General features: G+C 45.4%; 1 protein-coding gene across 1 annotated transcript in view; it reads right to left on the bottom strand.

The window, feature by feature from the left end:
• The window catches only part of pitpnc1b (phosphatidylinositol transfer protein cytoplasmic 1b), a 50900-nt gene that overhangs the window by 8273 nt on the left and 16628 nt on the right, over positions 1 to 25999 (bottom strand). The window contains exons 2-7 of the mRNA XM_034174621.1: positions 25178 to 25327; positions 13031 to 13119; positions 12806 to 12813; positions 12605 to 12676; positions 10134 to 10226; positions 985 to 1140 (exon numbers count right to left, since the gene is read on the bottom strand). Of these exons, the coding sequence (XP_034030512.1) occupies positions 985 to 1140; positions 10134 to 10226; positions 12605 to 12676; positions 12806 to 12813; positions 13031 to 13119; positions 25178 to 25327 (568 nt within the window). The remainder of the gene's footprint in view (positions 1 to 984; positions 1141 to 10133; positions 10227 to 12604; positions 12677 to 12805; positions 12814 to 13030; positions 13120 to 25177; positions 25328 to 25999) is intronic.

The following is a 25999-nucleotide window of genomic DNA, read 5'->3' as shown; positions in this document are numbered from 1 at the left end:
TTACAACAGAAACAAGTCTTGCTTCTCCTTAAGTGCGCAGAATCTCCTGATAACTGCTACCTCCCTGCCTCTATTAGACTATGGCGATGTCGTGTATAGGTGCGCTTCATCCAGTTGTCTACAGTCCTTGACACTGCTGTATCAGTGCGCCCTGAGATTCATCACTGGTCGTAGCTGCCTCACCCACCACTGTGAGTTGTACGCCAGTGCGGGCATGTCCTCTTTGTCTGTCAGGCGTTAGACACGTTGGATGATTCTGGTTTACAAAATTCTTATTTGTCTGGTACTTCAGAGATCTGAAAGCCGTTATGCTCTGCGCTCGAATGACATGTTATGTTTTTGTGTATCTTGTGTCGGCACTGAAGCGGGAAAGAATGCCTTTAGTTTTTCAGCTCCCTCTGATTGGAACATTCTCTAATCTGAAATTAACTGCCCAGACTGACTTCCTTGAACACCTTCCGGTCTATTTTCGAAATTGCGAATGGGATTCTTTTGCCCAATGCCTATGTTTCTAAAACTAAATCTGCCTGAGGCTTCACATCATGTGCAATGTTATTATGACCAAGTTGATTGTATTATATGTTCTCATGTTGATGTTAACTTGTCCACTATGACGTGTGCTGCTTCCTTTCTTGGCCAGGTCGTCCTTGCAAAAGAGGTTTCGATCTCAGTGGAATTCTACCTGGTTAAATAAAGGTTGTTATTATTATTATTATTACAACATTTTAAATTTCCATAAAAATGTATTTGTTTTCAAATAATCCAATAAAAACAGATGCAGTGACAAACTGAGGGAGAGACACATAGTTTAGTCTTTTACTGAGGGATAACATCCAACCGTGATGTGTATACACACACACACACACACACACACACACACACACACACACACACACACACACACACACACACACACACACACACACACACACACACACACACACACACACACACTCTAATATGGTTTGAAAGTTTTTGTCTCACCTTATGTATGAACTCCTCAGTCCTGGTCTGGAAACCATAAACCTCGAAGCTGCACTCGACCCTCTTATAGGAGCACATGATGGGGGTGCAGTTGTTCCTCCAGCCTTCCTGCAGAGGCCCTCGGCCAGTTTTATTGGACTGCCAGAGTCTCAGATCCTACACAGAACAAGCAGTGGATCCTTATATTGTTGCTGCATCTGCAGAAACCATTCGCCTGTAAGGTATCTGTAGGGGAACCACACACGTGTGTGTGTGTGTGTGTGTGTGTGTGTGTGTGTGTGTGTGTGTGTGTGTGAGAGAGAGAGATAAAGCGGATTGTTGCTCAACAGAGGTCATAAGAGGAAGACGAGGGTTACAGCACACATCATGCACCCGCAACCAAACAATGACTGGAACTGCTTGTATCTGTGTTGTTGTCCTTCCTGTGTTCATTTTTGTTGTCTGTGTGCATGTACTTGTGCATGATGTGTAAGGCTCCTGTGAATCGACCTTGGTCTCAAAAGACTAACTGGAAATGAAGACGTGCCAAACCTTGGTGGACTGCAAATAAAGACAGATGGATCTGAGCGAGACGTGTGGCTGTGTTACTGATGTTGCCCTTTCAGAAGCAAGTGCAAAAGCAAATGAAGATATCAGTTGTGTACATGTACAGTCTTTTTCCCACATCAGCATTGCGTTTGCTACATGTGTATCATGTGCCATCAATTATTGTACGTTGTTTCTTTTGCAAACGCTTTGCATAATGGACCCAGTTTAACAGCACAGAAACGACGATGGGCAAAGTGCATTGGAGCTGACATGCAGGGACCATGTGGGTGCACCCTAGTGTATCCTCTAAGTCTCTTTCACTCATGCACTGCACTCCTGGACTCTCATTCGTCAGAACTGTGCGTAGAAAAGGTTCTAAATTCTGTCGTGCAAACAAAATTTAGTATGTGTTTAAGTACAAAAAACATTCGTATTTATCAAACAGGTGCACGCCGGTCAAATGCACATCAGTAAGTACAACCCCAAATCCAATGAAGTTTGGATGTTGTGTAAAATGTAAATAAAAACAAAATACAATGATTTGCAAATCCTCTTCATCCTATATTCAATTGAATACACCACAAAGACAAGATATTTAATGTTCAAACTGATAAACTTTATTGTTTTTGTGCAAATATTTGCTCATTTTGAAATGGATGCCTGCAACACGTTTCAAAAAAGCTGGGACAGTGGTATGTTTACCACTGTGTTACATCACCTTTCCTTCTAACAACACTCAAGCATTTGGGAACTGAGGACACTAATTATTGAAGCTTTGTAGGTGGGAATCTTTCCCATTCTTACTTGATGTACGACTTCAACAGTCCGGGGTCTCCGTTGTCGTATTTTGTGCTTCATAATGCGCCACACATTTTCAATGGGTGACAGGCCTGGACTGCAGGCAGGCCAGTCTAGTAACAGCACTCTTTTACTTCGAAGCCATGCTGTTATAACACTTGCAGAATGTGTCTTGGCATTGTCTTGCTGAAATAATCAGGGCGTCCCTGAAAAAGATGTTAATTGGATGGCAGCATGTGTTGCTCAAAAACCTGGATGTACCTTTCAGCATTAATGGTGCCATCACAGATGTGTAAGTTGCCCATGCCAGGGGCACTAACACAGCCCCATACCATCACAGATGCTGGCTTTTGAACTTTGTGCTGGTAGCAATCTGGATGGTCTTTTTCCTCTTTTGTCAGGAGGACACGACGTCCATGATTTCCAAAAACAATTTGCAATGTGGACTCATCAGACCACAGCACACTTTTCTACTTTGCGTCTGTCCATTTCAAATGAGCTCGGGCCCAGAGAAGGTGGCGGCATTTCTGGATGTTGTTGATGTATGGCTTTCGCTTTGCATGGTAGAGTTTTAACTTGCACTTTTAGATGTAGCGACAAACTGTGTTAACTGACAATGGTTCTCTGAAGTGTTCCTGATTCCACGAGGTAAGATCCTTTACACAATGATGTTGGTTTTTAATGCAGTTTTAATGTGGGCAGTGCCGCCTGAGGGATCAAAGGTCATGGGTTTTTGGTTTTCGGCCTTGCCGCTTACGTGTAGAAAGTTCTCCAGATTCTCTGAATCTTCTGATTATATTATGGACTGTAGATGAACATTGAGAAACATTGTTCTTAAACTGTTGGACTATTTTTTCACACAGTTGTTTACAAAGTAGTGATCCTCGCCCCATCTTTGCTTGTGAACGGCTGAGCCTTTCGGGGATGCTTCTTTTAATACCCAAATCATGACACTCAACTGTTTCCAATTAGGTGTTCTTTGAGCATAAATCAACTTTCCCAGTCTTGTGTTGCCCCTGTCCCAACTTTTTTGAAATGTGTTGCAGAGGCATCCATTTCAAAATTAGCAACTATTTGCACAAAAACAACAAAGTCTATCAGTTTGAACATTAAATATATTGTCTTTGTGGTGTATTCAATTGAATATAGGTTGAAGAGGATTTGCAAAACTTTGTATTCTGTTTTTATTTACATTTTACACAAGGTTCCAACTTCATTGGAATTGGGGTTGTAGGTGCTGATACATACCACATGTTAAAAACCACCATGCTCATGGTCATTTGCATTATGAAATGCGCTAGGGGTCAGTTTAAGTTTAGAAATATCAGTTAATGTAAAATGCAGCTAGACTCATAAACAATGCCAGAGACCCCCACTTACCCTGCTCCCCTCCCCACTTCCATTAAGTACAGATTGGTCATCCCTGCACTGTATGGCACTGTACATCCGTTCTCCAATCACCTGTTTTTGCACATTCTCATCCTATTACATTATATTTATTTAACAGTGAAATAGTTTTGCCTATTTGACTCTTTTACTTCTTGCAGAAGTTTTTCTTTTTTCTTTTCTTATTGTTTATGCACAAATAACACCAGATCAAATTCCTTGTATGTGCAAACTCACTTTGCAATAAATTTGATTCTGATTCTGATGCCTTTCATATTTAAAAAAAAATTTGCTCAAATTGATGTACAGTGTTCTGTGTAGCAGACACAGACTCAAAATAGCAAAGAAAACTCATAAAGAAAACAATTTGACAACGTCTAGATCTAACATAAAGTGTCACACCACCATCCCGTTTATTCCCCCTATTTCTAGCAAAAAAAAATCCTAACCTTATTTTAGGAGGAGTATGTAGGAGTTTTTGTGCATTCCTGTTTTGTACATGTTACAAAAATTTTTTTATGAGAGTAACCTGCTGGAAAGGTTCGGAAAATCAGGTCCGGTGTCGCCGACTGAACAGTCCCCCCTAAAAATCGGCCCGTCTTGCCTTCACTGTGCATGCGTCTTTAGCCGCGATTCACGGATTATCACCTCGTTTCTGCTTCAGACTGCACTCCAGTCATCATCTGTCTCAGCGACAGATATCTGAAGCTTTTGTACAACAATCCTTTCCACATAAATTCAACATTATTTCATCATAAAAGATGGAGAAAGCAATCAGAGCAACGCAACTACACATGCTGCTAGCTGATGCGTTCAATTCACGTCGGTCATTTCAAAACGTCACCAAGTATCGCCTCGTTTCTGCTTAAAACTGACTTTAGAATGATTTAAGAGGTTCTACCTTGTCATCTGATGGTTAATAATCACGTTAATCCATTTGATCGCTCTGGGTGAACAGACTTTGTCTCAGAGCTCCGAATTGACGCATGCGCAGTGGAGGCAGGGCGGACCAATTTTTAGGGGTAGACCGTTTGGTCTGCAACACCGAACTGTGTTCAGAGAGAACAGCTTTTGGTTCAAACTGTGTGATATATCGGGATATGAATTTGATGGTTTGGATCCTAATCATTATCCCCTCAGCCAGTCTAAATGCAGAGGAAACAGTGTTGTTGTTGGCAGAGTGCAGAGTGACACATTAATCCACAAAGTAATCAGTGTGGTCTCTGTGGAGGAGCTGTGGTTTTATGCTGTGTGTGTGTAGAGATGGCAGACTGTGTGCAGCTGTGGCCTGGTGCGATCCATACGTGAACCACAGGCAGACGCGGATTGCGGTTGGATTCATTTATTTAGGCACGTGGCGGGTGAAGATTTAGGAGACATTACCATCACCAGGACACCAGCAGCTAGACAAGAATCTTACCCAGCTGGAAAGAAGTGGATTTGGCCTGAAAGACCAGAAGTTCACAGTAATGGAGACAGAAATCAGAAACAGATTTGATTTTGTGTCTCTTGCTAATAGTCTATGGCACGACGCACAGTTCATATGTCTGTTGCTGTCTGTACCATTTCAGTAAACCTGCTCAGTCGTGTTCAAAAACAATGACATACCCTCATTCATGACATTTTGCTGCTGTTATTCTTCTCACATGTGCAGAATTAATTAATCTATCGCTGCTACATAATGCATGTGATCACAGCGTTACTGTAATATTATCACAAGTACTGACTGCTGATTGTACATGGTGGCACATCTTTTCGTGGTTGGTTAATCTGCCTTTTTTCTTTTTCTTGTCTGTATTTATTACCGGCAGGCATCAACGGTAACCACCAGTTTTGCAGTGAATATGCAAATAGATTGGGGTTTCTGAGCATTTGTTTTTTAAACTTTTCCAAAACTCTCCAATAACCTTGCATCCAATGTGGCAACACTGTAGTGCAAGTGATTATAATGTGTGACACAAAACCTGTGCTTATTTAAAGCTACAGTGTGTAGAATTTAGGTGTATTTATTAGCAGAAATGGTATACAGTATTATGAAAAATCTGTTCATCCATGCATAATTACCTGCAACAATAAACTGAGGTGGTTTCATAAGCTTAAAATGAGCCTTTTATATTTGCATGGAAGTGGTCCCCTTGTGGAAGCTGACATGTTGATAAAATAACCCAGAAGAGATACACTTACGTGAATAGAAGTGGGTGATTGATCCCCTGTACGCTGTCTGCTGACGAGTTTGAGAACCCTTATTTTTGTGAAGTAAACAATCATACATATTGGGTACTGTAGTCTCTTTGAGGGTGGGCACTAAAAGGGTTAAATGAAAGAGCATAATACTAAATCTGGGGACAGTCCTCCCATGTCCCAATCAGAAACATGCTACTTTCTCTGAGTTTTTGGGCAAATTACACAGCAAACATAGTGAAAATGCAAAGAAAAACTGATGATGTGGTGGAAAGCAGACGTGTTGCAGTTTGTTTATGATCCGGAGCTCAAATGTGTCGAGGCAGTTGTGCAGGCGAGAGAACTCAGCTACTCTGGCTAGGTGTGCAGGCTAAAACTTACAGACATGAACTCTCCCATTTGCCTCGTCTTCCTGTCTCCACTGGGAACTGAAAAAACTGCACTTTTCATGACTGCACGGTGATTACAGCCAAAAACAACACGGTACATCATTTTTCCATTAGAAGTGATGATGTGTTTGTGCAGGCTGTCCCCGGACGTTGCTTATCAGAAAGAGAAGGCAAAGTAGCATGAATCCTAGTCACTAAAGTGGAAAAATGTGAAGGGAAACAAAACCATGACTGGCCACAGCATAATGTAGTCTGGAACCTAGATGACAGTAATTCTGATGATGATCATCCTTCGGCTGCGAAGATGACAGAAGATGACAAATCACGGAGGGGTGGGGTGAGTGTGAAGGTGGCTGATTAGGCTGAATGAAGAGTCTGTTGCAGTCAGGACATGGGATGAATGGGACTGAGCCAAGGGCGGAAGTGGAACTATCCGTGTTTTTTCTTCTCTGCCGACGTAGCTCTTTCTCCCTAATGCAGCTCTCCTTGAAGGCAGTCATGCCACATATTATGAGGGAGTGCCAGACAGGATGGTCCTCAGCGGACTTTTCCCACGATGTGTACGGAATGCTGCAAAGCTTCAGGGATGCCTTCAAAGTGACTTTGTAGCGTAGCTTCGGTCTACCAAGACAGCGCTTGCCTGTGGACAGCTTGCCATACAGTAGTCTTTTAGGGACACGACTATCATCCATGTGGTAGATATGACCAGCTCATCGAAGCTGAGAACGTATAAGGATGGCATGAATGCTCTCCATCTTAGCCCGCTGGAGCACATCGGTTTCTGGGACGTCCCATGGAGTAGGGTCCTGAGACATCTCATATGGAAGGCATTGTGCTGCTGGGCATGACGACTGTATACGGTCCAAGTCTCGCAGGCATATATTAGAGATGGCAGAACTACTGCGTAGATTTTGAGCTTGGTGTCAAGGCTCAGTCCTCTATGCCTCTATACCCTGTCCCTAAGCCTACCAAAGGCAGTGCTAGCTCTTGCAGTTCTGTTTGTCACTTCCTCATCAATATTAGCGGAGCGTGAAAGAGTACTGCCAAGGTATACAAACTTGTCTACCACATCTAGACTCTGACCACTGACAGTGATGTGGGGCTCTATATAGGGAGCTGCAGGGGCTGGTTGATGGAGGAACTCAGTCTTTTTGATTGAAATTGTGAGATCAAAGACATCACAGGCTTTCGGTAACCAGTCCAGGTCACGCTGAATTTCTGACTGAGCTAGCGTTCATTGCACAATCATCAGCAAAGAGGAAGTCACGAGCTGTCTCTTCATGAACTGAGGGTTGAAGAGTTTTCCGTCCTTACGATAATGAAAGCCGACACTGATGTCGCCGTCGCGGTAGGCGTCTGTCATCATGGCTGAGAACACCATGATGAATAGGGTGGGAGCCAGCACGCAGCCCTGCTTGACTCCATTGGTGATGGGAAATGACTGGAAGATCTCTCCATTGTCCTGTACTCTTGCGTTCATGCCATCATGAAACTGCTGGACCATTGCAATGAATTTGCGAGGGCAACCGTACTTGGACATGATCTTCCACAACCCCTAACGCCAAACAGAATCAAATACTTTGGTAAGGTCCATGAATGTGGTGTACAGACCAACGTTCTGCTCCTTGCCCTTTTCTTGGAGTTGCCGAGCTGCAAAGATCATGTCGATGGTACTTTGTCCCATACGGAATGCCATGATGGTTTATCACATACAAATTTATTCCCTTTGCACTTGTAAAGGTGGACTATGGAAGCGTCTTTAAAGTCCTGTGGGAGCCTTTCTTGAGACCATATCAGATTGCACATTTATTGTAGCCTACAGCAGGGTCAACAACACATTCTCATTCAAAGTTCCTTGATATACAGCAGTATCAGAAGATTTTGATACTTGATCAGTGTTGAATGTGGAAGCAGAAGGACAGAGTTTTATGAAGATGAGCTGCCGATTTTTGCTTATTTTTGCTTTCTGCTTATTGTGAAAAGTCTCAAATCTTTTTCTTCTACTACCATCTAAAGTCACCAGAGCCAGTCACTGTTGGACACCTTCTGCATCGAATGGCCGTCATGCATGTACAACAAAAAGCCTTTGACTATTTGGAATAGATATACCTTAAAGCTGTAGTGTATGAGAATAACTGATACCGTCCAAATTCACCCATTCATATACACACACACACACACACACACACACACACACACACACACACACACACACACACACACACACACACACACACACACACACACACACACACACACACACACACACACTGCTGTCAGTGTATTGCCAAGCAGTATGCTCAGCTGTACACTAGGAGCAGCTTGGAGATCAAGGACCTTGATTTTCCTGTGCGATGGAGAATATTCTTTAATTTTACTGTACTGCAAATGGACTGCAGTTTTATAGCACTTTGCCTGCTGATGCAGAAGCTCAAAGCATTTCACAATGATCACACGCACACACACACACGCACACGCACACACTGAGGTCAGTGTGCTATCATGCAAGGTGTTCAACTGAACACAAGGAGCAACTTGGGGATTGAGGACCATGCCCAAGGGACTGCAGTGATTTTCCTGTCTGACTGATCACAAGCCTGCCTCTAACCTCTAGACCATAACCTCCCCATTTTTATTATATACAGTATAGATGTAATGTATAGAATACAAAGGAGCTGTATGTGACAAATACACATGAGAATAACTAATTTGTACAGCTGTAAAGGATGCTTATATTGGTTGGAGTTTTTTCTTAAAAATTGTTCATTGACATTTTCCTGGATTATTCTATAATTGCAGTGATTTTCCTGTCTGACTGATCACAAGCCTGCCTCTAACCTCTAGACCATAACCTCCCCATTTTTATTATATACAGTATAGATGTAATGTATAGAATACAAAGGAGCTGTATGTGACAAATACACGTGAGAATAACTAATTTGTACAGCTGTAAAGGATGCTTATATTGGTTGGAGTTTTTTCTTAAAAATTGTTCATTGACATTTTCCTGCATTATTCTATAATTGCAGTGAATTTCCATCAAGTATTTAATTTGCAGTTTGCTGACAGACGATCCTTTATCGGTTAAGTGGCTTTGCATCAGAAACAGATGTGATTCTGAATATAATCAGTAGCAGCGCTGCTTGTGCAGGTCATTACACCTCTGTGAAAACGGCACCTATGTTCTTTCAATCCATACTCATTCATTCTTCATTTCTTTATTTAATAGAATGTGCATGTTTATCAATCAATCAATCAATTTTTTTATATAGCGCCAAATCACAACAAACAGTTGCCCCAAGGCGCTTTATATTGTAAGGCAAGGCCATACAATAATTATGTAAAACCCCAACGGTCAAAACGACCCCCTGTGAGCAAGCACTTGGCTACAGTGGGAAGGAAAAACTCCCTTTTAACAGGAAGAAACCTCCAGCAGAACCAGGCTCAGGGAGGGGCAGTCTTCTGCTGGGACTGGTTGGGGCTGAGGGAGAGAACCAGGAAAAAGACATGCTGTGGAGGGGAGCAGAGATCGATCACTAATGATTAAATGCAGAGTGGTGCATACAGAGCAAAAAGAGAAAGAAACACTCAGTGCATCATGGGAACCCCCCAGCAGTCTACGTCTATAGCAGCATAACTAAGGGATGGTTCAGGGTCACCTGATCCAGCCCTAACTATAAGCTTTAGCAAAAAGGAAAGTTTTAAGCCTAATCTTAAAAGTAGAGAGGGTGTCTGTCTCCCTGATCTGAATTGGGAGCTGGTTCCACAGGAGAGGAGCCTGAAAGCTGAAGGCTCTGCCTCCCATTCTACTCTTACAAACCCATGTTTATGCATGCGGAGGTGTGTTTGTGCAACAATTCTTCATACCTCTGATTCTTTGTAGTGTCTTTCGGGAATGGGGTCACTCAGGATATCCAGGAAACTCACACTCTTTTCTGGGGTCGGCTTGTCCCCAAACACCTATGTTCAAACAGACGGGGGAGGACACATGGCTTTATGATAAATGAGAACACACACTCACTCACTCATAGACACACTCATTCACTCACTTAGCAGAGAGCAAGGTGAGAGTAGATGAGTAAGTGCGTAGAAAAGTCAGGTCGCACACCATAACGCCCCACGCTACATCCCAGACCGAGGGCCTTAGAGTAAATCACAGTGGAGAGTGTAGACAGAGAGGAGAGTGTGATACAAGGACACGAGAGAGATACTGAAAGAGGAGAAAAAAGAGAGGAGTTACAGGAGTGGAATCTACTTTTCCTTTAAAGAGAATGAAGGGAAAGGGGGGAGAAAGGGTGAAAGCAGCTGTACTTTTATCTGACCTTCTTTAAAATCTGTTCTAATGCTTTTCCGAAGTTGTTCATTTCCCACTAGTAAACTAACAAATGGGGAAAACCTGCTGGTAGATAAAAACCCTCTGTGTGCTCCTGCCGTGCTCCTGCTGATATGTGTGCTCCAGGTCTTCTCTCTCTTGTGGAATGTGTTGCATTAGCTGGAGGTAAATGCATAGGCTTTTTACAGTGCCTGTGACGCTTTCGTTGGATGCCCTGTCTGCCGCTGTGTGGATATTCACACGGCAACACAAAGAGGTTTTGTGCAGACAGGGTAGACGATGCATTTAAGTGACGCACAACTCTGAAAAATTCTCCTTTGTTAAAAAAAAAAAGTGTAACCTGTAACTGCCGGCGAAATGAAACAAGCTTCAAGATGTGTCTTTTATCTCCGCAGACGGGGAGAGGTATTTGGATATGTTGGGTCATGTTGCCTTACCAAAGTTTTCATAATGGACTATATTTGTATGGCACCTTTTTGTTTGTGAAACTTCAAAACCTCAGCATGCCAGGAGCTGCTATTTGGTTTAAAGCACTAATAGTCCATACTTCACTCGACCGAAAGCCATTTGATAAGTTTGGACAAAGTGCAGCGTGTCAGCTTTGCTCAGAGAGTGCATGAAAACAGTGTTAAATTAACTGAGACTTAAATTTAACACTTGAAAATCGTCCATATGTACCTATGCTTAAGTGTTAAATTAACACTTTTGAAAGTGTTACATCTTTAACAGTATGATAGTGTTATCTATTACAGTGTATAGTTAAGTATAGACTTAGACTCTAACCAGTAACCTAAGGTGTTTCTTTGGAGGAACTTTGAGTACCACTCTTGTCAAATAAATGGTTACTCAGAGAGACTCAGATGAGGGACATCACTTGCATAGTCAGCTACGACATTAGTCATGTGGCGCAATTCTCTGGGCATGATCCAGATGCTCCAGTGTTGAGGACCTCAGTGGCTGCAAAAGGCCAAGGGGACGTTCACCTTTCCCATGGCTGTGGCAGAAAGATGACTACTTTTGAGAAGTGAGGATGGACCAGTTGTATGCCTGGGTTTGGTTGCTGTCCAGCAACCAGGGTGGTTCCATGGTGATGAGCAGCCCAAGTGACCAAAATACTATTGCATAGACTTTGTAGATGGTAGGTTAGTATCATTAACTGCACAGTAAGACATATAATCCCCAATTTGTATTAAAATGCCCAGAAAGGAACTGACAGCCTGTTAACAGGGGGCCAATAACGTTGTGCTAGCGGCTACCCAAATTGACCACGCACCTAATTTGGCACAACTTTATGCCTTAAAGTAATCAGATATATATAAAAATGAGCCCTAATACAATTGTCATAAATGGGAAAACTAGCTGCATGGACCATAACAGGTTTTTGTACCAGGTTGCAAATGTATGTTTCTGCTGTAAAGCTGGAAATGTTAACACTGGGTTCTATGGGGATGACACCCTCTTTGAATAGCTATTTGAAAAGACTAACGTGGCTATTTGAGGAAGTACAGCTTTCAGCCCTTCTTACTTACTTCACTTAACTATAGCAGAGCATGTAGCTCAGTGGGATAGGAATTCAGCAACCAATATGTAGACCTGGGTTTGATTCCCAGTCATGTTACCTGTTTTTGTCCTTTGTCAAGACACTTGATCGGCACTGTCACAGTCAACCCAGCTGTAAACAGTATCCGGAGATAAACAGTATCTGGAAATAAACACCTGCACCAATGGGCCTTTGTAGGGCTGACATGATGATGAATGTGTCTCACCAATGTGCTTGAAATTAACAGAAACCTAACACTAAAATGCCATAACACTTTAAATTTAACACTTAACACTTTATGGATCTACCATTTCTGCATGATGTGCTTTGCTTCTTTTTCTTGACAACGGTCACATCAATTTGAGCTGCGTAGAAAATGGCAATTTCTCTCCTTTCCTTTGTGATTCTCCTTTCCCTTCTCTGTAATCACTCCATCTCCTGCCATTCGTTCTCAGTCATACTCACGTTGTCGTTATCACCGCAGTTATTCTCAAATCTCGTCTCAATGCGGATGCTGAACTTTGGGAGGAACGATACCTGCAGGTCAACAGGAAGAGACGATGACGAAAATGAATGGAGGGGAGAAGAGAGAAAGCGTGAGATTATCTCTTCTGATACTGTAAAGGGGTGAAAATGAGTTGTTCCACGATGTGTGACAGAACTTACTGTGTACTCTGCAGCGCCACACGGTCAGCATGGAGAGAGAAAGAGAGTTTGTTAGTCACGTTCATGAGCACTGGCTCACGCTGCACGAGCCTACATACATCCAGGGTGATAAATATTTGATTGCATTTGAAAAAACAAAACAGCTGTTAAGTGAGCTTAATACTTAGAGGTGAAAGTAACATAATGTTTAACACGCACACAAATAAAAAAAGGTCATAAAAGCACCTGTGATGGTGTACGGGTAGAAGTTCCAGGCCTTCTCTGTCACGTAGAAGAAGCGCGGTACAAATGCTTTCACCCACGACGGCAGTTTACTGAATATACAGAGAGGGAGAAATTATAGAGCCAGAGAGATCCTAAGTGGTTTTTGTGCCATTTATAGCCAGATTACCTGCAGGCTACTCTCTCACACTGTTCATTTGTATGACTTATTCCCAATTACACCTGTGGTGATGAATTGTTTTTGTAGCTTTTAGGTCATATCAGAACAAGACTGCAGTAGAAAGTGTTCTGCGCCGCTGTGGTTACATGCATGGTTGTGCTTTCGGTCATATTTTTATAAATGAGAAATGCGTGACCCCAGAGCACAGAACGATTAAGAAATTTCTCTGCAGTGAGAAAGTTTCACCCATCTCTTTTAACTCCATTAAGAGTTTATCTTTGGATAAAGCCTTGGGTTTAGAGTGATGATTACAGTTTGGGCTAAGGTTACATTTGGGTAGTTAGCATAGAATCTGAACATAAGTTGCTCACTACAGTGGTGGTCAAGGCCTTCTGTGCTGACAAAGATATTGTCAGAATGAGGGTTTTTTAAATTTACTTTCATACACGCAGTTTTCCAAAAAAGTGTTCCAATAATTGATTTATGTATTATTTATTGACCTTATTTTGTGCATTGAAATTATTTAATTTCTACTCCCCCTGAGCTATTCGCCCTATTGACATTTCAAATGCTGCAAAACTTCGGAGAAGTCGCTGCGCTGCGAAATCTCAGTAAACATTGAGAACTGCACTGAGACACTCTGATCGGGCTGCACTTTAACCGCTACACACGGACAACACCATTAACATCGCAACATAAAACTATTTTTATATTGTGCCTAAAACTCTCATGAAAATATTCTCTGGGTTTATAGACGTTGTTATTGTGTTTGTTTTATGTAAACATGCGCGAATCGCAGGCTGTCTCTCCGTTATTTTCAGTGGGAGCTGCTGTGAGCTACACTCGCTTCCTGTTCATGTCGTTCTGGGGGAAAGTGAAGTTTGCTCTTTAACGTCTTGATTATTGTTCTTTACAACACTGTTTGTCCTCTTTGTTCCAGACTAATATATATATAATATGTCTGAAATTCGGTTTGCGCTTACTAAATTCCATGCAGATTAAACGTAGCAGACACAGATTATTTGTTATAATTGTTTTAGCAAGTTTTCAGGGTATCATGCATGTAGTCTCTTATTAACGTGATGAAAAGCATAAAAAATACATTTTTGTAGTATAATATTCATTTACAATTGTCATCATGTGGATTCTGTATGTTATTTGACTGCAGCATCTTTCTGGGATTATGGGACACGTCAATATGGCGAATGCTGCTTCCAGATCACACGGATAAGAGCTTTGTTTCAGCCAATCCGATTTCCTCCTGCTGTCTCTGGGTGAAAAACCTTCTCCAAGGCCTTCAGAATGTCAAATGATTTTTTTTCTGCTGTTTAACCAAAGAGGGATAATGTTCTTTATCTAATCACATTTCAGGTTTGCTGTGTTCTTGTAGTTGGCTTACAGCTACATTGGGCTGATCACAGAAAGCTATTTTTTGTTGAATTATGGGGAAAAAAGTAGCTAACTGGAACAAGGCTCACACATAATGTAGCATTGAAGATCATGTGCTAAACTCTCTTCGCATTTAGACTTTGCACATTTTTACTCAGCTCTATTTCTAATGCAAAATTCTTGGTGGACTTACTGGACAGGTGTGTACTGAACAACTGTAATAATGAACTTTTTATAAATAAGGGCCCCTTCACACATAGTATGAATAAGTACAACTCAGGGCGATTCACGGCAGAACAGCTCGTATGAGCGAACCATGAAAACATTGCACCATTGGACATGCGTGCACAATGCTGCTGTGACGGTTCGTGCACACGGGAACACAGTGCGAGCAGCTACACGATGCGGCTACACATCGTGCAGCTGCTGTGAATTAAAAATAAAAAAAATTTAAAAAATACATACTGCAACAGTTTTGTGCATGTGGGAACACAGTGCGAGCAGCTGCATCACATCGTGCCGCTGCTGTGGAGAACGATAAAATAAAAAACAGCTGTATAATTAGTGAATATCACTGGGTTGATATAAATAATACATAAAAGGGGATGCAATACAGAACCCAATGGGTAAATAACCCTGGTTTAAAAAAAAAAAATGCCACTCACAGGATTCAAACCTGTAAGCTCTGATTACCAGATGGAAACTTTACCACTGCACTGCCTGGCCAGTGCAGAAAAATGGCTGAAATCAACAAGGACATGGAGGAGGTGCACTGTGTGCGTCCGCTGCAGCCCGGTGCAAAGGTGAAAGGTGTCTTATGTATTTCCATGTGAGGACAGCAGGCAGAGACACACACCTCACGGAGGAATGTTGTAAGTTCTTGTTCTTCCAAACACGGAAAGTGTTGACAAGCTGGGACGTTCAGGAGCAGAGATCGTTACAGCCGCAGCTGTGAGCGGATATGCCCCCTGTCCATTCAGCGCACAGACCAACATGTCTCTGTGTTATGTGATCATTCATTTTTGTTATTTGTTATGTAATTGTGTATGTAGGTATTGTCATAATTATTTATATAACTGTCCAGGCTGTGGTTTCTGTGTTTGTAATGTGTGCACTGAGCCATCATCCAGCTGTCAGTGTGCTGTGATCAGCTGACAGGCCCCTCAACCGTGCTGTGTGCAATCAGACCTGGCTGTCCGGCCCCCATATGATCAGATCTGTACATACATATAAGCATTTTATGAAAGTGTGGGCACGACACATGTGCACACATGCGGCTTTTTGCAACTCCCCACCTGTGGGGCACTTCCACAGATTTCACATCAATCTCAATCAATCAACTTTTCAATCAACTTTTTTCTTATATAGCGCCAAATCACAACAAACAGTTGCCCCAAGGCGCTCCATATTGTAAGGCAAGGCCATACAATAATTATGAAAAACCCCAACGGTCAAAACGACCCCCTGTGAGCAAGCACTTGGCGACAGTGGGAAGGAAAAACTCCCTTTTAACAGGAAGAAACCTCCAGCAGAACCAGGCTCAGGGAGGGGCAGTCTTCTGCTGGGACTGGTTGGAGCTGAGGGAGCGAACCAGGAAAAAGACATGCTGTGGAGGGGAGCAGAGATCAATCACTAATGATTACATGCAGAGTGGTGCATACAGAGCAAAAAGAGAAAGAAACACTCAGTGCATCATGGGAACCCCCCAGCAGTCTAAGTCTATAGCAGCATAACTAAGGGATGGTTCAGCGTCACCTGATTCAGCCCTAACTATAAGCTTTAGCAAAAAGGAAAGTTTTAAGCCTAATCTTAAAAGTAGAGAGGGTGTCTGTCTCCCTGATCTGAATTGGGAGCTGGTTCCAGAGGAGAGGAGCCTGAAAGCTGAAGGCTCTGCCTCCCATTCTACTCTTACAAACCCTAGGAACTACAAGTAAGCCTGCAGTCTGAGAGCGAAGCGCTCTATTGGGGTGATATGGTACTATAAGGTCCCTAAGATAAGATGGGACCTGATTATTCAAAACCTTATAAGTAAGAAGAAGAATTTTAAATTCTATTCTAGAATTAACAGGAAGCCAATGAAGAGAGGCCAGTATGGGTGAGATATGCTCTCTCCTTCTAGTCCCTGTTAGTACTCTAGCTGCAGCATTTTGAATTAACTGAAGGCTTTTCAGGGAACTTTTAGGACAACCTGATAATAATGAATTACAATAGTCCAGCCTAGAGGAAATAAATGCATGAATTAGTTTTTCAGCATCACTCTGAGACAAGACCTTTCTAATTTTAGAGATATTGCGCAAATGCAAAAAAGCAGTCCTACATATTTGTTTAATATGCGCATTGAATGACATATCCTGATCAAAAATGACTCCAAGATTTCTCACAGTATTACTAGAGGTCAGGGTAATGCCATCCAGAGTAAAGATCTGGTTAGACACCATGTTTCTAAGATTTGTGGGGCCAAGTACAATAACTTCAGTTTTATCTGAGTTTTATGGTCAGCAGTATCAAAAGCAGCACTGAGGTCTAACAGAACAAGCACAGAGATGAGTCCACTGTCTGAGGCCATAAGAAGATCATCTGTAACCTTCACTAATGCTGTTTCTGTACTATGATGAATTCTAAACCCTGACTGAAACTCTTCAAATAGACCATTCCTCTGCAGATGATCATTTAGCTGTTTTACAACTACCCTTTCAAGAATTTTTGAGAGAAAAGGAAGGTTGGAGATTGGCCTATAATTAGCTAAGATAGCTGGGTCAAGTGATGGCTTTTTAAGTAATGGTTTAATTACTGCCACCTTAAAAGCCTGTGGTACATAGCCAACTAATAAAGATAGATTGATCATATTTAAGATCGAAGCATTAATTAATGGTAGGGCTTCCTTGAGCAGCCTGGTAGGAATGGGGTCTAATAGACATGTTGATGGTTTGGATGAAGTAACTAATGAAAATAACTCAGACAGAACAATTGGAGAGAAAGAGTCTAACCAAATACCGGTGTTGTGTGGGCCGCCAGAAGAGGAGGTACTGCTGGCCCACCACCAGAGGGCGCCCTGCCTGAAGTGCGGGCTTCAGGCACGAGAGGACGCTACCGCCTACAGGAACAGCCGAGGTGACAGCTGTCACCGATCATCTGCATCTCACCTTGGATAAAAGCAGGATGACACCTCCACCACATCGCCGAGATATCGACTTCTGTGAGAGGTAACTTTCTCTGCCAGCATTAAGTGATTCCAAGAGCTATTGTGTTGCAGCTGTCAACCAGAGAACCGGCGTGGGTCGCGACTGTTTCGTCCTATGTCCCGTCAGATAAGTGGTTAAACACACGCTGCACGAGTGTGTGTTAAAGGTGGAGGTGGAATTCCCACCATTATTGTTACTGGGTGTACACACACCCACACTTGACTGTCTTTGTTCTCCGCCAGCAGTACCAGATCCGACACGCTGAGACGGTGGCCACCTGGGGACTTCGGGACTTGGCGGCTCCAGTATCCTTCGGGTTCGGTGGCGGTGGAAATCGTGTGGTTCCAGTTCATCTCCAGACGGGTGTCTCCTATCGTCGAGCCTGCCCACATGACACCTTCATTAATTGACTAGTATCTATTCTGTAATCTGCTGTGTGTGGTTGTGACATTCACAACAGTAAAGTGTTCTAATTTAACTCTCTCTATTGTCCGTTCATTTACGCCCCCTGTTGTGGGTCCGTGTCACTACACTTTCCCAACAGGATATCTCGGCCAGCGTCATGGACTCCGAGGGGCGTCACCCAGCTGTTGAACGACCAATGGGAGAGCAGGGAGCGCAGGCGTCTGCAGGAGGCGTGATTGGTGAGCTGCAGCACATCCTCACTGCCTTTACGGCTCAGTTGGATCAGATGACCGAGCAAAACATCCTCCTGAACCGCAGGGTGGAGGCTCTCTCCGCGCAGGTGGCGGCGAGCGCTCAGGGCGCTGCTGCAGCTCCTCCTCCTGCCGACCCTGTGCAGGATATGAATGTTCCAGTGGTTGTTCAACAACCCCTACCACCATCCCCTGAAGCATACATAAGCCCTCCTGAGCCGTACGGAGGTTGTGTGGAGACGTGCGCGGACTTTCTCATGCAGTGTTCGCTCGTCTTTGCACAACGTCCCGTCATGTACGCGTCAGATGCTAGTAAAGTAGCTTATGTGATTAATCTGCTTTGGGGAGAGGCACGCGCTTGGGCTACGGCGCTTTGGGAGCAAAATTCACGGCTCCTTCACACGTACACTGGGTTTGCGAGGGAGTTCAAGACTGTGTTTGATCACCCTAACAGGGGAGAGACCGCTTCGACTGTGCTGCTGTCAATGAGACAGGGACGCCGGAGCGCAGCCGCTTATGCAGTCGACTTCCGCATCGCGGCTGCGAGGTCCGGCTGGAATAATGCTGCGCTCCGCGCCGCCTTCGTAAACGGACTGTCATCGGTCCTGAAGGAGCACCTGGTGGCCAAGGATGAACCGCGGGAATTAGATGGGCTTATCGATCTTGTTATACGGTTAGACAATCGGTTGGATGAACGCCGTCGGGAACGAGACGAAGGGCGTGGCCGGGCACGCGCCGTCCCTCTTCCTTCCGGGTCCGAAAAAGGTCCGCCCTTCCCACGCTCCCTGGCCTCTACGCCCCGTGTGGCGACAGCTCCCCCTGCTGATGAAGCTATGGACACGAGCGGGGCCACATTCAGACCACCGAATAGACAGAGGAGGCTTCCCCGCGGGGCGTGTTTTGTTTGTGGCTCAATTGAGCACCAATTGATTAATTCCCCGAACGGTTAAACACCAACGCCCCGCCCCTAGAAACTGGGCTTAGGGTGGGCCAAGAAATTCACGTGGGACATGCACACATTTCCACACGGCTCCCAGTTACAATCCTTAGCGGGGATTTAACCCTTCAGGCCCCAGCACTGGTAGACACAGGGTCAGAAGGGAATCTGCTAGACAGCAGATGGGCCAGGGAGGTAGGGCTCCCTCTGGTGGCGCTTCCTTCACCATTGCAGGTGCGAGCACTAGATGGCACCCTACTCCCTTTAATCACACACAGGACGCTACCAGTAACTCTGGTGGTGTCAGGGAATCATCGGGAGGAGATTGAGTTTTTTGTGACTCCCTCTACCTCCCGCGTGATTCTGGGGTTCCCCTGGATGCTAAAACACAATCCCCGGATTGATTGGCCGTCCGGGGTGATGGTACAGTGGAGCGAGACCTGCCATCGGGTGTGTTTGGGATCCTCGGTCCCTCCTGGTTCCCAGGCTAAGGAGCAGGTCAAAGTTCCCCCCAATCTGTCGGCGGTGCTGGTTGAGTACCACGATCTTGCTGACGTTTTTAGCAAGGATTGGGCACTCACCCTTCCCCCGCACCGTCCGTACGATTGTGCCATCGATTTGATGCCAGGCGTGGAGTTCCCGTCCAGCAGGCTGTACAACCTCTCCCGACCTGAGCGCGAATCGATGGAGACCTACATCCAGGACTCCTTAGCTGCCGGGCTGATCCATAACTCCACCTCCCCGATGGGAGCAGGTTTCTTTTTTGTGGGCAAAAAAGATGGCGGTCTTCGTCCATGCATTGATTACCGGGGGCTGAACGAGATCACGGTTCGCAACCGATACCCGTTGCCTTTGTTGGATTCGGTGTTCACCCCCCTGCATGGAGCCAAAATATTCACAAAGCTGGATCTTAGGAACGCATATCACCTAGTTCGGGTCCGGAAGGGAGACGAGTGGAAGACGGCATTTAACACCCCGTTAGGTCATTTTGAGTACCTGGTCATGTTGTTCGGCCTCACTAATGCCCCCGCGACGTTCCAAGCTTTGGTTAATGACGTCTTGCGGGACTTCCTGCACCGATTCGTCTTCGTATATCTGGACGATATACTCATTTTTTCTCCGGACCCTGAGACCCATATACGGCATGTACGTCAGGTCCTGCAGCAGTTGTTGGAGAACCGGCTGTTTGTGAAGGGCGAGAAGTGTGAGTTTCACCACACCTCTTTGTCCTTCCTGGGGTTTATCATCTCCTCCAACTCCGTCGCCCCGGATCCGGCCAAGGTTGCAGCGGTGAGAGACTGGCCCCAACCTACGAGCCGTAGGAAGCTGCAACAGTTCCTTGGCTTCGCAAATTTTTACAGGAGGTTCATTAAGGGGTATAGTCAGGTAGTTAGCCCCCTGACAGCCCTGACCTCACCAAAAGTTCCCTTCACCTGGTCGGATCGGTGCGATGCCGCGTTCAGGGAGTTGAAACAGCGCTTCACGGCTGCACCCGTCTTGGTGCAGCCCGATCCTAGTCGCCAGTTTGTGGTCGAAGTGGACGCCTCTGACTCAGGGAAGGAGCCGTGCTATCCCAGAGCGGAGAGACCGATAAGGTTCTTCACCCGTGTGCCTATTTCTCCCGCAGGTTGACCCCATCAGAGCGGAACTATGACGTGGGCAATCGAGAGCTCCCTGCGGTGAAAGAGGCTCTTGAGGAGTGGAGACACCTGCTGGAGGGGGCGTCAGTGCCTTTCACGGTTTTTACTGACCACCGGAACCTGGAGTATATCAGGACCGCCAAACGACTGAACCCCAGGCAAGCCCGCTGGTCACTGTTTTTTGGTCGTTTTGACTTCCGGATCACTTACCGCCCCGGAACCAAAAACCAGAGGTCGGATGCCCTGTCCCGGGTGCACGAACAGGAAGTCAAGACCGAGCTGTCGGATCCACCGGAATCCATCGTACCGGAGTCCACTATCGTGGCTACCCTTACCTGGGACGTGGAGAAGACCGTCCGGGAGGCCCTGGCACAGAGCCCGGATCCCGGAAACAGGGCCGAGAAATAGACTATACGTCCCACCAGAAGCCAGAGCTGCCGTCCTGGACTTCTGTCACGGGTCCAAGCTCTCCTGCCACCCAGGGGTGCGTAGGACCGTGGCAGTGGTCCGGCAGCGCTTCTGGTGGGCGTCTCTGGAGGCTGACGTCCGGGCTTATATCCAGGCCTGCACCACCTGCGCCAGGGGCAAGGCGGACCACCAGAAGGCACAGGGACTCCTTCAGCCGCTTCCTGTGCCTCAATGCCCCTGGTCCCACATCGGTCCTGGATTTCGTCACGGGCCACCCGCCGTCCCGGGGGGCACACCACCATCCTCACGATAGTGGACCGGTTCTCCAAGGCGGCCCACTTCGTGGCCCTCCCGAAGCTCCCATCAGCCCAGGAGACAGCGGATCTCCTGGTCCACCATGTTGTCCGTCTGCATGGGATACCAACAGACATCGTATCGGATCGCGGCCCCCAGTTCTCCTCACAGGTGTGGAGAAGTTTCTGCCGGAACTGGGGGCCACCGTGAGCCTCTCGTCTGGGTATCACCCTCAGACTACGGACAGGCTGAACGGGCCAATCAAGAGTTGGAGCAGGCCCTGCGTTGTACGACATCCGCACAACCCGACGGCTTGGAGTGAAAACCTGGCCTGGATCGAGTACGCGCATAACAGCCAAGTGTCCTCTGCCACGGCCTCTCCCCGTTTGAGGTGTGTCTGGGGTACCAACCCCCTTTGTTTCTGTGGTGGAGGGAGAGGTCGGTGTGCCCTCGGTCCAGGCCCACCTGCGGAGATGCCGTCGGGTGTGGCGCACCGCCCATTCGGCCTTGTTGAGGGCCCGGACGAGGCAAAGGCCCATGCAGACCGTCGACGGTCCCCCGGCCCCCGCATACCAGCCCGGGCAGGAGGTATGGCTATCTACGAGGGACATACCTCTCCAGGGGCTTTCCCCGAAATTGAAAGACCGCTATATAGGGCCCGTTCCGTATCCTCAAGGTCCTCAGTCCCACTGCAGTGAGGCTCCAACTCCCGGCTTCACTGCGGATTCCATCCAGTCTTTCAAGTCTCCAGGTTGAAACCACATCACACCTCACCCCTCTGTGCACCCGGTCCGGTGCTGCCTCCTGCCCGTATCATCGACGGGGAGCCGGCTTGGACAGTCAGGCCGGCTCTTGGATGTCCCATCGAATGGGCCGGGGCTTCCAATATTTGGTGGACTGGGAGGGGTATGGACCCGAAGAACGCTCCTGGGTGAAGAGGAGCTTCCATCCTGGACCCGGCCCTCCTGGTCGATTTTTACCGACGCCACCCGGACAAGCCTGGTCGGGCGCCAGGAGGCGCCCGTTGAGGGGGGGGGGTCCTGTTGTGTGGGCCGCCAGAAGAGGAGGTACTGCTGGCCCACCACCAGAGGGCGCCCTGCCTGAAGTGCGGGCTTCAGGCACGAGAGGGCGCTGCCGCCTACAGGAACAGCCGAGGTGACAGCTGTCACTCATTAACTATGACAGCTGTCACCGATCATCTGCATCTCACCTTGGATAAAGCAGGATGACACCTCCACCACATCGCCGAGATATCGACTTCTGTGAGAGGTAACTTTCTCTGCCAGCATTAAGTGATCCAAGAGCTATTGTGTTGCAGCTGTCAACCAGAGGACCGGCGTGGGTCGCGACTGTTTCGTCCTACGTCCCGTCAGATAAGTGGTTAAACAGACGCTGCACGAGTGTGTGTTAAAGGTGGAGGTGGAATTCCCACCGTTATTGTTACTGGGTGTACACACACCCACACTTGACTGTCTTTGTTCTCCGCCAGCAGTACCAGATCCGACACGCTGAGACGGTGGCCACCTGGGGACTTCGGGACTTGGCGGCTCCAGTATCCTTCAGGTTCGGTGGCGGTGGAAATCGTGTGGTTCCGGTTCATCTCCAGACGGGCGTCTCCTATCGTCGAGCCTGCCCACACGACACCTTCATTAATTGACTAGTATCTATTCTGTAATCTGCTGTGTGTGGTTGTGACATTCACAACAGTAAAGTGTTCTAATTTAACTCCCTCTATTGTCCGTTCATTTACGCCCCCTGTTGTGGGTCCGTGTCACTACACTTTCCCAACAACCGGCATCAGTGAAAGCAGCCAAAGAGAATGATATGTCTTTGGGATGGTTATGAGTAATTTTTTCTCTAATAGTTAAAATTTTATTAGCAAGAAAGTCATGAAGTCATTACTAGTTAAAGTTAAAGGAATACTCGGCTCAATATGAACACCAATCAGGCAAAATGCCTTTAACACAAATAAACACAATTCGAATTCAAACAGATTCCAGTCAAGTTGTTGAAGATGTGCTCCTGAAACAGCCTGGCCACCGACATCATTCACACTGCACTACTAGCAATGAGCAACAAGCAATATTCAATAAAAGTAAAAATACTTAAAGTAGTTAAACTTACCGCAATTGCACTTCACTTGAAGACAAAGTCCTCCTTTCCATTTTTACAAAGAGTTTAATGACATGGGTTGCACCACGAATCCCTTTTTTCTCCCTCATTCATCCATTGTTTGTTTGTTTGGCTGACCTGGTTAGAGTTTTGGTCTTCAGTTCGAGCAGTCTGATGTTCGAATCCCACTGCCGTCCCGGCCACAAAGATAGGTACTCCGGTCACATTAAGAATTAGGTGTTCTAGTTCGCTAACGGTCTCTCTGATCAGCCTACACTACTGACACAACTGTAAGATTGCTCACAGGCCAAGGAGTGCCAAAGAGCACACCCAAACTCAAAATCGGACTGGTTCAAGAACAAAACAATCCACAACATCATACCCATTTGTTTTAACCTATAAAGGGCATTACTTAAAATTCTGAAGGCCACCAGAGAAGTTTTTTTCACCTGGAGACAGCAGGAGCCAATCTGATTGGATAAAACAAAGTGTAGTCCTTTATGAGCTGATCTGGAAGCAGCACATTTCAGGGGACAGTAGAAATGAAATAATGTAATTGTTAGAAATACATGTCAATAAATAAAAAAATTGACTGGAGTATTTTTCTAAAATATATGAATTAAATTATGGAAATAAATTTTCACATTTTGGTTATGTCTTGGTCAGTACAAAAGGCCTTGCTGGCCCTGGCAACCCACCTCTGTCTTTAACCAGCCAAACACATATTCCATCATATATACATGTGGTTTAACATTCATCACAATATTCCCCTGATGTCGTGCACACACTCACTTTGCAGTCATTTTAGAAAAATATTGATTCTTCTGCTTCAGACAGCATCATCTGTTTCTATGAACCTGGAAATTAACCTTCAAGAAATTATAACTGACACTTCTTGCTTTCTGTGAGAACACATGATTACAGTGTGAATAGCGGTTTAATGCATTGCACTGCCAGCACTGGTATTTTCAAGAAGCTGAAGAAAAGATGACCGAAAATTCCCTACCTGTAATTACTGCTAGCATGGTGATGTGAACCGTGTGCCTGTGTGTGTTTTTCCCCAGCTGGCACGTGTGTGTGTATGCACAACAGAATATTTAAATGGTTTATTTGCAGATGACTCATGCTAAATAACATAAGGAGAGTTCTCCTGCAATATAGACATGTTTCCAGGCAGTAAGTAATTGGACTTTGGATATGGGCAGGTTGCACTGCATTGTGGTGTTGCCGTGCTGAAATGATGATGTGTTTGCTGTCTGCAGTGATCTCAAAAGACTGAAAGAAACAGATGAAATACTGACTGCATTGCATTGTTTGAATGGATTGGATTTCAACTACTAATATAGGATTAACACAATAATGCACACTCTACCTGCTGAGGTAAATTCGCTTCTCGGTCAGCTGCCCAAGGCCATGCTGAGGGTGAATATCTGCTTCATTCTTCACCACCTCCACCCCTTCTCCCCCTCCACTTTGCTCACAGCTGTGCTTGCTGATCATATACAGCTGCCCGATCCCTGTACTGGAGCCCGAGAGGAGATCACTGTGAGATTTTGTGGTCATGAGTCATCACTAGCTTCTTCAGTAAACCCATCAAAGTAGAAAAAACAGTACCTTAAGTGCAGTGTTTGATAAATTTAAAAGCCGTTGTGTTGTCCATCTTCTCAGTTAGCAGGGGCTAGTAGGTACCAGAGGTTGCATCGACAAGTCAGTGAGTCAATTTTACAGGACAATTGAGACACTTTAATCTTAAAGTGGACTGTTCACGGATCATGTGATGATGACATTCATGCCTGTAGCTTTGAGAGCGGTCATGCCGGTGTTGTAGACCGAACGCCCCCCCCCAAAAAATCGGTCCACCTGCCTTCACTGCGCATGCGTCATTTGGGACCACAGCAGCTTGTCTGAGTTTGACTCTTCACCTAAAGCGATCAAAGGGAATAATGTGATTAGTAACCATCGATGACAAGATACAACGTCCTTAAATCATTCTAAAGTCAGTTTAAGCAGAAACGAGGTGAAACTCGATAATCTTTGAAATGACCGACGCACAGTGAACACATCAGCTAGCAGCTCGTGTAGCCACGGTGCTCTGATCGCTTTATCTGTCTTTTATGATAAAATAATGCTGAATTTATGTGGAAATGATTGTTGTACAAAACCTTCAGATATCCTGTCACTGAGATAGATGATG

The sequence above is a fragment of the Thalassophryne amazonica genome, chromosome 7 (assembly GCF_902500255.1).
Source record: "Thalassophryne amazonica chromosome 7, fThaAma1.1, whole genome shotgun sequence".
Taxonomy (NCBI): Eukaryota; Metazoa; Chordata; class Actinopteri; order Batrachoidiformes; family Batrachoididae; genus Thalassophryne; species Thalassophryne amazonica.
Note: the sequence above shows the minus strand (reverse complement) of the source record. Positions and strands in the feature narration are given on the sequence as shown.